The 14,810-nt window shown below is 35.9% G+C and overlaps 1 protein-coding gene and 1 long non-coding RNA gene across 3 annotated transcripts; one reads left to right on the forward strand and one right to left on the reverse strand.

Moving 5' to 3' along the window:
• Positions 1-459: 459 nt before the first annotated feature.
• On the reverse strand, positions 460-9,190 carry LOC112291306 (light-sensor Protein kinase). The gene is made up of 4 exons (XM_090255693.1): positions 9,111-9,190; positions 7,628-8,839; positions 5,511-7,295; positions 460-5,358 (listed from the first exon to the last, which is right to left on the reverse strand). Exons 3-4 carry the CDS (start codon positions 7,206-7,208, stop codon positions 4,639-4,641), a joined length of 2,418 nt encoding a protein of 805 aa, XP_090111819.1. The 5' UTR covers positions 7,209-7,295; positions 7,628-8,839; positions 9,111-9,190; the 3' UTR covers positions 460-4,638.
• A 129-nt stretch (positions 9,191-9,319) lies between these two features.
• On the forward strand, positions 9,320-11,069 carry LOC141046181 (uncharacterized). 2 transcript variants are annotated; one of them, XR_012218919.2, is made up of 3 exons: positions 9,320-9,461; positions 9,881-10,497; positions 10,764-11,069. It is a non-coding gene; the product is annotated as an uncharacterized LOC141046181 (long non-coding RNA). The 2 variants fall into 2 exon arrangements; XR_012218918.1 differs by lacking the exon at positions 10,764-11,069 and having other exon boundaries at positions 9,881-10,557.
• The last annotated feature ends 3,741 nt before the right edge of the window (positions 11,070-14,810 follow it).

A 14,810-nucleotide genomic window follows, 5' to 3' on the forward strand; every position in this document is an offset into this window, starting at 1 on the left:
ATACTCCATCATTATGAAGCCTTGCCACCACTCCTTCAATCTCTGCAGTTCTTTGTGATAACATAGCGAGGGCATTCATAATAGCATCTAACTTAGACTCCGAACTTTCTGTCATACTAATGTCTTGACCTCCGGCCATTCTAGAAGAGGGACAAAAATGACTCTACAAGAGGCAATATTGGTTTATAGGAGGGTAATCCAAAACCTATAAAATGCCTTAAGAATTTCAAGAAGAGGGGTAATCCACTCTCTCCAAGAAGAATAAGACTCCAATATTGTAACAGAAGAAGTATCAGTTTAGAGGAGGGTAATCCGCAACCTCTAAAAATACTAGTATACCTTCAAGTAGAGGGGTAATCCACACTCTACTAAGAAAGAACTAGCTCTGATATCTCAAGTTAGTGTAGTCTCGACAAATTGTCACGGACACAAAATATAGACTTGAAATCTAACAAGAAGTTCAAGAAGAAGTGGCAGAACTAGATTAAACAGATGAGTACAAGAACAACACCAGAAAGGTGAGCTAGAACTCCAAGAGGTGTGTTGTCGAGACTGAAGAATACTTCAGCCTCGATCCCTATATATACTCCTACTTAGGAAGCTTCTCAAGTTACTTCTATTATCTAGGAAGCTTCTAGAAAGTTCCAGAAGCTTTCTTTCTAGAAACTTCTAGAAACTTCTCTCTAAAAGGTTCCAGAGGCTTCTCTTCTAAAAGGTTCCAGAGGCTTGTTTTCTAGAAGGTTCTAGAAACTTCTCACTAGAAAGTTCTAAGGAATATGTCCCTAACACCTTCAGGCAACTTCTTCAAATTTCTACACTTTGAAAAATATAATTTTACCAATGTAACCAAATTTGGCAATCCACTTGGAAACTCCTCCATAGCCTCACATTCACACATGTGTAGTTTCTTCAAACATGTGAAGCTTCCAAACCCTTCTGGCATCTTCTTCAAATTTCTACACTTTGAAATATCCAATTCCTCCAAAGCAACCAAATTTAGTAATCCATTTGGAAACTCCTCCATAGCCTCACATTTCTACATATATAGTTTCTTCAAACATATCAAGCTTCCAAATCCTTCCGGCACCTTCTTCAAATTTCTACACTTTGAAATATCCAATTCCTCCAATATAACCAAATTTGGCAATCCACTTGGAAACTCCTCCATAGCCTCACATTCCCATATATATAATTTCCTCAAACATGTCCAGCTTCCAAACCCTTCTGGCAACTTCTTCAAATTTCTACATTGTGAAAAAAGTAATTCTTCCAATTTAACCAAATTTGGCAATCCACTTAGAAACTCCTCCATAGCCTCACATTCTCGCATATTTAGTTTCTTCAAACATGTCAAGATTCCTAACCCTTCTGGCATCTTCTTCAAATTTCTACACTTTGAAAAATTGAATTCCTCCAAAGCAACCAAATTTGGCAATCCACTTGGAAACTCCTCCATAGCTTCACATTCCCACATATTTAGTTTCTTTAAACATGTCAAGCTTCCAAATCCTTCGGGCAACTTCTTCAAATTACTACACTTTGAAATATCCAATTCTTCCAAAGCAATCAAATTTAACAATCCACTTGGAAACTCCTCCATAGCCTCACATTCCCACATATATAGTTTCTTTAGACATGTCAAGCTTCCGAACCCTTCTGGCAACTTCTTCAAATTTCTACACTTTGAAAAATTCAATTCCTCTAAAGCAACCACATTTGACAATCCACTTGAAAACTCCTCCATAGCCTTACATTCCCACATACATAGTTCCTTCAAACATATCAAGCTTTCAAACCCTTCTGGAATTTTTTTTAAATTTCTACATTGTATAACTTTCAATTCTTCCAAAGCAACCAAATTTGGCAATCCACTTGGAAACTTCTCTATAGCCTCACATTCCCACATATATAGTTTCTTCAAACATCTCAAGCTTCCAAACCCTTCTGGCAACTTCTTCAAATTTCTACATTGTGAAAAATATAATTCTTCCAATGTAACCAAATTTGGCAATCCACTTAGAAACTCCTCCATAGCCTCACATTCCCACATTTATAGTTTCTTCAAACATGTCAAGCTTCCAAACCCTTCTGGCAACTTCTTCAAATTTCTACATTGTGAAAAATATAATTCTTCCAATATAACCAAATTTGGCAATCCACTTGGGAACTCCTCCATAGCCTCACATTCTCGCATATATAGTTTCTTCAAACATGTCAAGCTTCCAAACCTTTCAGGCAACTTCTTCAAATTTCTACACTTAGAAATATCTAATTCTTCCAAAGCAACCAAATTTGGCAATCCACTTAGAAACTCCTCCATAGCCTCATGTTCCCACATATATAGTTTCTTCAAACGTGTCAAGTTTCCAAACCCTTCAGGCAACTTCTTTAAATTTTTATACTTTGAAATATCTAATTCTTCCAAAGCAACCAAATTTGGCAATCCACTTGGAAACTCTTCCAAAGCCTCACATTCCTTCATACTTAGTTTCTTTAAGTATGTCAAGCTTCCAAATCCTTCTGGCATCTTCTTCAAATTTCTACACTTTGAAATATCCAATTCCTCTAAAGCAACCAAATTTGGCAATCCACTTGGAAACTCTTCCAAAGCCTCACATTCCTTCATATTTAGTTTCTTCAAACATGTCAAGCTTCCAAATCCTTCAGGCAACTTCTTCAAATTTCTACACTTTGAAAAATTCAATTCCTCCAAAGCAACCAAATTTGGCAATCCACTTGGAAACTCCTCCATAGCCTCACATTCCCACATATTTAGTTTCTTCAAACATGTCAAGCTTCCAAACCCTTCAGGTAACTTCTTCAAATTTCTACACTTTAAAAAATTCAATTCCTCTAAAGCAACCAAATTTGGCAATCCACTTGGAAACTCCTCCATAGCCTCACATTCCCACATATATAGTTTCTTCAAACATCTCAAGCTTCCAAATCCTTCTGGCAACTTCTTCAAATTTCTACATTGTGAAAAATATAATTTTTCCAATGTAACCAAATTTGGCAATCTACTTGGAAACTCCTCCATAGCCTCACATTCTTGCATATATAATTTCTTCAAACATGTCAAGCTTCTAAACCCTTCTGGTATCTTCTTCAAATTTCTACACTTTGAAATATCCAATTCCTCCAAAGCAACCAAATTTGGCAATCCACTTGGAAACTCCTCCATAGCCTCACATTCCTTCATACTTAGTTTCTTTAAGCATGTCAAGCTTCCAAATCCTTCTGGCATCTTCTTCAAATTTCTACACTTTGAAAAATTCAATTCCTCCAAAGCAACCAAATTTGGCAATCCACTTGGAAACTCTTCCATAGCCTCACATTCCCACATATATAGTTTCTTCAAACATGTCAAGCTTCCAAACCCTTCTGGCAACTTCTTCAAATTTCTACACTTTGAAATATCATATTCCTCCAAAGCAACCAAATTTGGCAATCCTATTGAGAATTCTTCTATAGCCTCACATTCTTGCATATATAGTTTCTTCAAACATATCAAGCTTCCAAACCCTTCTGGCAACTTCTTCAAATTTCTACACTTTGAAAAATTCAATTCCTCCAAAGCAACCAAATTTGGCAGTCTATGTGGAAACTCCTCCAAAGCCTCACATCCATATATGTATAGTCTCGTCAAACATGTCAAGCTTCCAATTCCATTTGATATTGTCTTCAAACTATTACAAGTGATAATTTTTAATTCTTTCAAGGCGATAAGACTTGTCCATTCTTTAGGGATTACTTCTAATATGGGACAATTTTCAAGGTGAAGGGTAACCAAGAATATCATACTACCTAAGTTCGTTGTCAGTTCTTTTAACTTCATACAATTTTCCAAGTGTAGATCTATCAATGGTAATGATTTGAATGAATCATTTGGAAAAGTTTCAAGAAATTCACAATTGTCAAGGTGAAGTACTCGCATTTGACTAAGATCCTTGTGCTTAGCAATATTCCAAAACCTATCAATGTCACCTTTTTGGATTTTAACTATATGATCTTGACTTGAAAAGTGCATAATCAAACATCGAAGTTTAGAAGTTTGTTCCACAAGAGTTGAAATAAGATTAAAATCCTCACACAAGTGAAAAATTAACAAACGAAGGTTTGCATAATTCATAGTATCTACTTTTGAACCTTTTTTATACTTTAATTCTTGTTTCAGCTTTGTGAAAGACAAGCCTTGTATAGATTTTGGATCTTGCATACACAAATAAGGATTTTGAATTAAATAATTTACTTCTAATAAACAACTTATTAATATATAAATTCTTATACATAAATCAATGATATAATACTTACCTTTAGATTAAAATCATTAAATGTAGCCATATTCAAATTTTGATCTCGAGATCCTCCAAATTCTATCTTAGTGAGCCTTCGACCCATATCACGTAATTGATCATGCATGCACAAATTTCCAAAATCATCCACCACTAATAATGATTTGTCTATGAGATTGTCAAGGGCTTCTTTCAAAATTCCAACATCATCATTTAAAATACGCCAAAGTTTTTCTCTAGATACCCATCCAGGATAAGAATCATTACAAAAAAAACAAGAGACATCCAAAAATATATTTTTTTCATCAAACTTAAGATCATCAAAACTGATTTGTAATGTTTTTCAAATTTTTTCATCTTCTCTTCCATCATGTCTTGCTCGCAGTAATCTATACATATTTCGCTCCCATATTCGCAATCGTTGGTTTCCACACAAATAAATATCCATCACTTCCAAACTCAATGGAAGTCCACAACAAGCATTAACAATCTTATTGGCTATATCCATCAAATATAATAAACAAGGTTCATTGGCTGCAAAGGCATGCATGGAAAATAATTCCATTGATTGGACTCTATCAAAGATTTCCATGTCCACTTTGCCTTTTTTTGGTACATATTGTTTTAAAGAGCTCCAAGTTCGACTAGTAGCAATTAATTTACTTCCATTATCATCTTTAAACTTATCAATACTCAACAGCTCATCCAATTGACTATCACTTCTTATATCATCCAAGACAATAAGAACCTTCTTTGTTTTCCTAATATGATCTAAGATGGTTTTTCCATCTTGCAAAGCATATACTTGAAGTTGCTTGTACAATTCTTCTAACTTGTTCCTTAACATAAGCCTACATTTTCCATTCTTTAACTCATCTATAAAGCATGTTGCTTCAAACTTGAGAGAGATATGGTTACTTAAGGCCTTGGCCAATGTTGATTTGCCAATCCCACCCATTCCAATTATCCCCAAACTACCAACAATTTGTAGTTTTCTTTCCAATTCAATTAATTTCTCATCTATACCAATCAATTTCAAATTTTTGATAGTTTCTTCATTGACCTACATCAATTCACAAGATTTTATACTTGAGTACCAACAGAATTTGTATAAATATTAATATCTTTACATCACGCAAGATCTATGTGACATATTATATTACATTATGACATTTATTACAATTATAATATAACACAAAAAATAATAACACATACCTTGTTAACAACTTGATTTGGTAAATCAATTTTTTTTTTATCAACTATCAATTGTGTGGTAGGATTAATTTCTCTAATTTGAGATACAAACCATAAGCATTGAATAAAGATGGCAAAATATTGCCAAAACAAGAAAAAACATTGTTGTATAACATTGTGCAAATTTTCTTTCAAACTTATCCACCAATACTTTGAATCCAAAACAATATCAATCCATAGTGTATGCTCTTTATCTTTGAGGTCTCTACTTCTCCAAAGACCTTGGAGCAATTTTTTCTTCAACATTGTCAACCTTGTATAAATCTCAAGGAATGTAGGTCTCCTCAATGGATCCAACGACCAACAATCCTCTATCAATAACTTTAATTCTTTTGGACAAGTTTTTGGCAAATCGGGCCTTTTATCTCTTTTAATATTTTTTTGATAAGCATCATAACCAATTCCATTACCAAAAGGTTTTAATTCCGAAATAATCTCACTGCACAACATGCCAAAACTAAACACATCAGCTTTTAAAGCATCCACCTCTTGCAAGGATTCTCCTTTTTTTATCATGGCCTCAGGTGCTATATATCCAAAGGTTCCAAAAATACTTCCTCTTGTGCATACTTGTGGAATGTTTTTCACTTCAATCTTTGAAGAACCAAAATCAAGCAACTTCACATATACAAATTCTAAATCATCCACCTCTGGAATATCAATTGAATTTACAATAACATTATCAGATTTAAGATCACGATGTGCTACTTTCATATCATGCATATAGCACATTCCACTTGCAATTTGTAGTATAATATCTATTGCAATTTCATTTGAAAGTGAGCCTCTCTCTCTTATCATGTCGAATAAAGTCATCTTTCCACGTTCCATGACAATTTCAAGTTCTCTTCTTTTTTCAGATAAACCACAACAATAAAGCTTGATGATGTTTGGATGACTTAATCCACCCAAAATGCCAGCTTCTTTAATAATAGCTTCTTTAAGTTCTTTAGAATTATTAGAAATAGGAATAACTTTTGTTGCACTTTTCATACCCAACCATTTTGTTGGATACACAAATACCGATGTACTTCCATCCAATGGAACAGGTGGTCTTTGATATACAGGATAAGGATATTCATCAGGAAAAATAATGATGTCTAATTCTCCCCCTTCAACCTTTTGTATACCACTTATCCTTCCCATAAGATAATATGCAAGTTCACCATCTTTACTTGCACATGATGGTTGTTGTGCAATACCATCAAGCCTCTCATTCAATGCCTTCATATCTTGATCAACTTCATCAATGCATGTTGGAAAAAATGTGGTGCATCTTTTTATCTCAATAGTGTTTTCCCTTTGATCAAGGTAATAACATTGAGAGATACTACATATGGTATCAAAACAACACTCGAAATCCATAAGAAGTTCCCTAAAAGCTTCTTTATTATTAATTTGCATTACCGCACTCTTCAACCAATCCTCCTTGCAACACTCTTCAATCAAGTCTCTTGCTTTGCAAACAATTTTGAACAAATCTTTTTCTGCTCCATCAAACACATTTGAACAAGAATCACCAATGATGGTTTTAATTGTTTCAAGACCCCTTGAAAAATTGCTCAACAAATTTTTACATTGTCTTTCATTCAACACCCCTTCTCTCAATGATATTGAAGTCTTCATTATAATCTCCATTGATAATTGCAAAAAGGCCATTTTATAATACTATGGCAACCTCTGTTGCTTCAATTAAGGATTGAACTAATGTAAAGTGTAGAGTTTAGATAAAATGCATAATAATTCCTGTAATACCCACAAAACTTGTTTAAGACACTAAATAGCTTAAATCCTATATTATATTTATTTCTAGAAAAAATCTTAGCAAAAACCATCATAAATGCAATTATAATGTACCACGAATATGATAACATCCTAACAACACATTAGTATAATATACGAATAATCTATGCCTTCACTAAAAAAAACTCATAATACAACACAAGTTAATAAGCTAATGTAACTTACAATTATGACAAGTTCATTAACTCTCAATAAATAATATGATATATTATGTTTGATCACTCTTAACATCAAAAATTAATTATTAAATCATAGGCATAAAGTAGCTAAAATACCTTAAAAGCTTTGAAGAGTTACTCTAATGTAAATTTTATATGCAATTCCAATGCTGCCAAAAAAGTGTCCCAATTTGAGCTTTCAAAAAAGATGTATTCATCTTCAATTAATTTAGAATGCTTCAAGTTGTTGAAATTATACACCTATCATTCACAAAATTAAGCACCATTAATCAAGATTAAACCACCATCAATTTACTAGAATAAAAGGTATAATTTCCATAGAAATTTAGAGACATTAAAATAATCTTATTCTAAATTATCTTATAGTCTTAACTAATATCATGAAGTCTTTGTTACATAACTAAATAAAAAACAATGTCAAGCAAATAGCATGTTGCTTAACTATTAGCAAATTTAAATAACTCAAATTACAAACTATCATATTAATTGAGAACACTAACTACAAACTAATTATTATTATTTCAAATATCATCCTCTTCAATATTAATACAATTAATTAAGATTTAAAAATACATATGTTTATTAAGTTACAATACCAAATATTAATAGCAAAAATACAATTGATTCACTATCAATTCACAACATAATCTCCCAATCAAATCCATAACACCAACCTCCAATTCTCACTTATACCCTTAAAAGAGTTGTTTCTTTACAGCTTGTAGTTATCAAAACACTATAATGCAAAGTTGCATCAATTTACAATAAATGAAGTTAACAATACAAAGAAAATACAAAGAAAATACTCTTCGAATTATACGGTACATCGTAAAAGTTCTCTACGACATACGTGGTAAACAGAATATAGATTGTATCGTATTTTATATGGTACATGGTACATGTTCTACGGCATGCATGGTAAACTGATAATAGATTCTGTATCGTATTATATACAATACTCGCTGTTGTACAAAATCGTATTTGATATCCTCCATGTCTATGCACCTACCTAGAACCAAACTGGTTGACAACCTACGCGGGACTCTGTTCAGGTACATTGATGCGTACAGTATAAACTCATAATTGAAAAGTTTGTCAAGCAATTCCTCACCCATCATGTAAAAGCCACAAACGTGAAGGAAGTGATATGAGATGATCTACCTTCAAAGGTTCACCTTACACGGCGACATGGGTATAGTACCACCCCTGCTTGGACTACAAAACAAAGTATGATGTTATCACCACCACCGCTGTTGGCTCGCAGGTAGCATCACAATCGTCGACCTAACGGATAATCGTCCTGTTGCACTACCATAACATATCCGGAGCTACAGAGTCAGCCACTCCAACAAAGGACACGAGCAAAGACAACGGATCCACAACGCCAACTGCATGATCTCACAAGTCCAGCAAGTAAGGCGACAGAACTAACCACCAAAACTACTGAGAATCATGATAAATCTCACTTCAGTGACCGCCGTTACTAAAGGAAGGCAACCGACACAATCTAACTCTGACACATCAACGACGACCACACAAAGACATGAGAAGGGGCAAGAGACGGGCACATGAAGCGAACCTGCACGAAGGGGAGAGTGGAGCGATGCGAGTCGGGGCTGGTCCGGAGAAGCAGACGGCGAGCGAAGGGGCATGAGCAAGACGAGGTTGCTGTGCGGGGGAGACGAGAGAGTGAGGGTGGCGACACCGCTGGTGCTGCCTGCGGGTCCCAGTTACCGCGTCAACAGCCGAACCAACGCGGCTTCGCCACCCGCGGTCGCGTGGGAGTTTGCGAAATCGCGTCAGCACGGATGATTCCTCGTCATCTTCGTGTTGCCTCGGGATTCGTTCGGGATGTGGTTCAAACCAAGGCAATGCCTACTCCGAGCCTGCTCTTGCCATTTGGTGGGAGATGTGGGCGTCTTCCTTGCCTGTAAGCTCGTTGCCGAACCTCGCCTTGTGGAACTCGTGGTCGAGTCCTGGTGCTTATTTGGAAATCACTATTCTAATATCCTACCGTCCGGGTGTGTGATTAATCCTAGACTTCATTATGTTTGGGTTCTAATCTTGAAAAATGCATCCTGCCATTTGCTACTCGTTGTTATACTTGTTGTCATGCTTATTGTTAGATTGCATTGAACTAGTCATGCAATTGTTGAAATGGTGGATGGAGTGTGTTGATATGCATGTGTATGTTTTTGCTGTCTTTGCACATGATTTGTATTGAATTGTCTCCCCCAAGGACGAGAATTAATCCTATAAAAACAACGACCTTCAACAACAACCACAAAAATTAGAAAAATGAATTTTGTACAAAAGATTCAACTAAAAAACATTGATGTTTGAACTCAGAGGACAGCGAAGAAATAACAGCAACCTCCAACAACACGCGTTTGTGAGCCGTTCTGACGATCATGCAGTTCAGCAGTCCACACTATTTCTGTTGTGCAATTTCAATGTATATGTTCATATATATATATATATATATATATATAATGAAATTGCGATACCAATGTAAATAAGAAAAGAGGAAGCACAAGCAACAAACTGCGACAGTCGCATGCTTGACGGATTCCTCTTTGTTTCACCGGTGTTCATTAATAGACCTTACACCAGTACATATGATGTCAACTCTGTGCCAGAACGATACCAGGTACTGAAGGCTATAGATATAGCTGGTTAGGTTCAGTTGGATCTTAGGCGTAAGTCTTGCTCAAAGTGGCGAAGGAAACTTCTCGCCAACTGGATTGCGCTGACCGCGCTGCGAGTTGCGGTTGTTCGATCTCCGTCGCTGGCAAAGATTGTATACAGGTGGCATCATGTTCACAACGATGCCATCATTCTTTGCCTCCCCGGAGCAAGTGAAACAAGTGGCTAGAGTCTTTCATGCTTGGACTGCAGATTCTTCCACGTGCAGGTTTCCAATACAGCTTCGCATTAGTCTTCTACAGGAGATTTCAACAAATTTCGTACGCACATGCGAACCAAGATACCACAATACATAATAGAAGCTCTGTGCATACTGTCAACTTGGTAACATCTGCCAAATGAAATTGCTATCTGTTATAACAAAAACTATAGGAGCCACCTCCGTTCCTAAAACTACAAACCAAAATTAGATACTAATTACGATCAAGAGTTACTTTGATGACAATATCTCAAGAATTGCACAAGCATTGGTAGACTGTTTCAAAATCCGTTACTGAAGCTCCTTCCACGTTTTGTGATGATCCAGAGCTCCCCAGTATATTCCCTCACATTTGCCTCAACACACATTCTATCACTTTCGCTTAAGATCGACGTCACGACAAGATAGAATCTCAACGCTCAGGAAAGAGGACTGAGATCGAAGCCAACACGTTCTCCCCAGAACTAGGTCGTTCAGCTTAAATTGCATTTTGCACTTGTCCTTAAGGAGCAGGAACAGCAACCCTTAAAAAAATTAGATGGGATAAACTATGAGCTAAGTTAAAAATTTAATTTCAAAACTTAAAATTCTGTTTTCACAACTTCAATTCATTTTTTTGTAAGTATACTATTACAATTGATGTATCAATGATGTGAAATATGGTTTTGCATGTTGTGTAAAATATACAATATAAATTGATAATCAATGCAATAAAAGTACTTACTTGGATGGTTTAAGTATCCAAAATAAGCAATAAATAGAGTATTTTTTGAATTACAGATCTTTATAAATAGGGTAATTTCCAAGTATATCCCTGACAATTTCTTAAATTGCAAGTATACTCCTGACAAATTTTTAATTGCAAATATACCCCTGTCATATATTACATTCTCGTTGCGCTCTCTCGCCTGCCCCCCCCCCCCACACACACACACATCGCTGTAGTTAAAGCGACTCAAAATCTGTTGAATTGTTGCAAACGCCGAGAATGCAAAGAAATATATTCCTGCGCATTCACTGAAGGTGCAGATTGCAATCACGTCAGGGCATAGAAGATTCAGAAGACTCTCGGAACGGTCGTGTTATTGTCTTCAAGACAGCAGGTACTAGGAATTCAAAGAAATAAAGCATTTTTTCGCATAGAGATACCAAGCAATGGCGAAGCCGAAGAGCAATGCTCACACCAACATGGCAACAGCAGGGAGGGCTTCTAGAGCTTGCGATGGCTGCGGCTCTCAGGAACCACGATGGTATTATGAGGCTAACAATGTGTATCTTTGTAGCAGATGCGACTGGAGCGTGCACTCGGCTAATGCTCTCGCCTCGCGCCACGAGCATGTCCTTCTCAATTCCCAGGGCACCGTTTCTCGAGGACCGAAGAAAGCCCAACGGCAACGAAGCTCACAAGGCTCACCATCCTGGGTCAACGCACACCCACTTTCAGCCGTCACGGAAGCGCTCTCGTCTTTCCCAACGCCCAATCCTCACCTTCAAAACGCGGCCGACATTTCCAACCTAGAACATTGCCGCGGTAAGTTGAAATCCGAAAGCAGGAACCTGGGAGAATCCCACGAGGTGTCAAACTTCATCACCGTCAATATCCAGGAGTCTCCTCTCTCCTTTGCCCATGACAGTGCCATGGGGATATCCATGGCAGAGTTTTGCAAGGGAAGGGCAACTGCAGTTGCGGCCGTGTACATGGGCGTGGGGGACGCGTACGAGGAGCTCAGCAGTGGAGACTCCGGACCAGATTTTCTGGTGCCGAATGGCTACACGGAAGACTTAGTGAGTGCCACTGGAGCACCCACCGAGTACCACCGGAATGCAGGAAGTTTCTTAGACGCTGGCAATGGCGACGAGGACACGGACAACAGCCATGAGATGGCGTGTGTGGGAGATGGCTTGCAGCTTTGTAGGAGCGACGAGCGTTACAGAGGTTATCCCATGGGATTAGGGGATGGGGACGCCTTTGAAGTTAATTGTGAGAATACGTCTGGATTTGTTGATGAATGCTGCAAGGTAACCGGCGGTGGACTTGGCGATGGCATGGAATGCAGCCTTCAAGCTAAATTAACTTTAATGTTAGAGAGTAAAAATATTTAACATTCATATTAACATTAAAGTTATTAAAGCAATGTTAGAGAGTAAAAATGTTTTAAAATAAGCAAAAATAAAACTATCATCTGTTAAAACACAGAATAATGTGGTTTGTATAGTATGCTGTTACTTCTAAAATATTATAAATTTGATAATTTTACAAAAAAAATATGTTGAATTCTTCTTAATGCACACTGTTATTAAATAAATAAATAAAATTGAATCAAATTACTAATAGTCCATCAAATTAACAATTGCATCAAACAATATAATTATACTATATACAATAATTTGAAGGAATCAACATGAAAATATTAAAATAAAATTATTTATTAATTCTCAATTAAATATTTGAAATACTGATTCCTTCATACGGAAACAGACAACTCATTTTTTTTTACCACTAAGATATTAAAGATTGCCATTTCAATAAGATTTCCTACAATTCTGAGTTTAAGCAATTTTTTGTAACACTACGTTATATAACCTTATCTGGTAACATTTTTATTGGAAAGTCATACAATTTTTTTTTTCTTAATAGATTTTCCTAACAAACCAATTTTCATAATCAGAGCAACATTATGACCCAAATCTTCAAATATTCCACTGGAGGAAATGCCTCCCACTAATCCACAAAGTGCACAATAAATTTGGAGTTTGCGGATTTATATTCAAGCAACTCAGCAGAAGGAACATGATGGGATGTCGGCACAAAGATTCCTTGCTCCTCAAAACAGGCAAAGACATGTAGAAGTTAGACCAAAGAACGACTCAAGTGACTCAAATAGCTATTTCTCAGTATGTTATGGGTGATTTCATACTGCATCTGGTCTTCACGGACTTGCCTGTACAGAAACAACCCTCTTGTTTTATTTACTCAACTTCAACAATCCAACAGCTACGAGTTCTTTAAGTTGTGTTTAAGAAGCACGAGCACTTTGAAAATCAGGAGTGTAGGTCAGAAACGATTGAATCTAGGCTCCAAGTCTCAGGTTGATGTAAATTCCACTTTACTTCAGTAGAGAAGCGAGTCGCTTAGGTGTGCATTCGCCAAAAGAGCTTCAGAAACTAAGGGTGTATTCAGTAAGATGTTAGGAAGCGAGATGTACTCCAACTTTGTGTGTGATTTGATAAGCCACTCCGTAATTAGATTGGCACGTTACGCCACCACACTTGGAACCCTTGTTAACAACAATTGCATGATTGATGTTTCCGATGTACACAACCCTGCATCTTTTGCCTTGCAAAGAAATAAAAATACAATAAAATACAATTATATACACACCAAAGAAGCTTTGTATAACAGCAATAGTTCAAATCAATATAGAAAACCTGTGGAAGCAAAAATCTGAGGTCCTCTTAAATCTTGAAACACCAGGCTTAGGGCTCTTAAATGAAACAACACAGGAACATTTACAATGAACAGCTGCAGCAAAAGATTTATAAGTAGGTCTAAGCCCCTACACGGTTGATTTCACAGATAAAAACTTGAAAGGAGAGCTTGAAACTCTTAGCTAATTGGTAAGTTGAAAACTTAGCTAACAAATTAGCCATGTGTTGTATATATCGACCACTTAATTTATAAGTTGGCCACATGTCACGCATTTTGGCCACTTGTTCTACAAGTTGACCATAGGGCATACATGTTGGAAACTTGCCTTGCAAGTTAGACATGTATCCAGCAAATTGGGCATGTATCAAATGACATGTATAACATTGCCACATAAGCTTTTAGTTAGATAGTATTTATGGGGGTAAGACTGAGGTCTTCCTTACCTTTATCAATATATTTTCTACATTCTTGTCTTACTTCAAGAATTTCTAATCTCTTTGTATTTGGCAATAGCTATTCTAATTTCTATCTTATATCTATCTCTAGTTTGTCTACTTTCTCTTTTTAAGTGTTACAAGAGTGTATTGCTTATTTAGAATTTAGTTATGATCTATGTCTTGGAAAATGTGTTATCATAGCTTAGCTAAATTGAATGTCTAGCCTATTTTTGAAATATTTTACCAACAGATATATATATATATATATATATGCATAGATACATGCACATATAAAAATATTTTAAATTTTAATTTTTTTGCAATGTAATATATTCCATTTATAATTTTTTGTTTTACTTAAATCCTACCAAAATTAAATCTAAGCTTTTAATGTGCATTATTAAACAATCTTGAGATTTATTTTTGTTTTTATTTTGAAGTATTGAGGATTTAACTTAGACTTGTTTGATAATATTTTTAGTCTCTAAATATTATATAAAAATATAT

Source organism: Physcomitrium patens, chromosome 14, assembly GCF_059467195.1.
Source record: "Physcomitrium patens ecotype Gransden chromosome 14, ASM5946719v1, whole genome shotgun sequence".
NCBI lineage: Eukaryota > Viridiplantae > Streptophyta > Bryopsida > Funariales > Funariaceae > Physcomitrium > Physcomitrium patens.

Coding starts and splice junctions, on each gene's coding strand:
- LOC112291306 (XM_090255693.1), bottom strand. CDS start 7,208: ATGGCCTTTTTGCAATTATCAATGGAGATTATAATGAAGACTTCAATA. Junction 5,359..5,510: donor CAAATCAAGTTGTTAACAAG/GTATGTGTTATT, acceptor GAATTGATGTAG/GTCAATGAAGAAACTATCAA.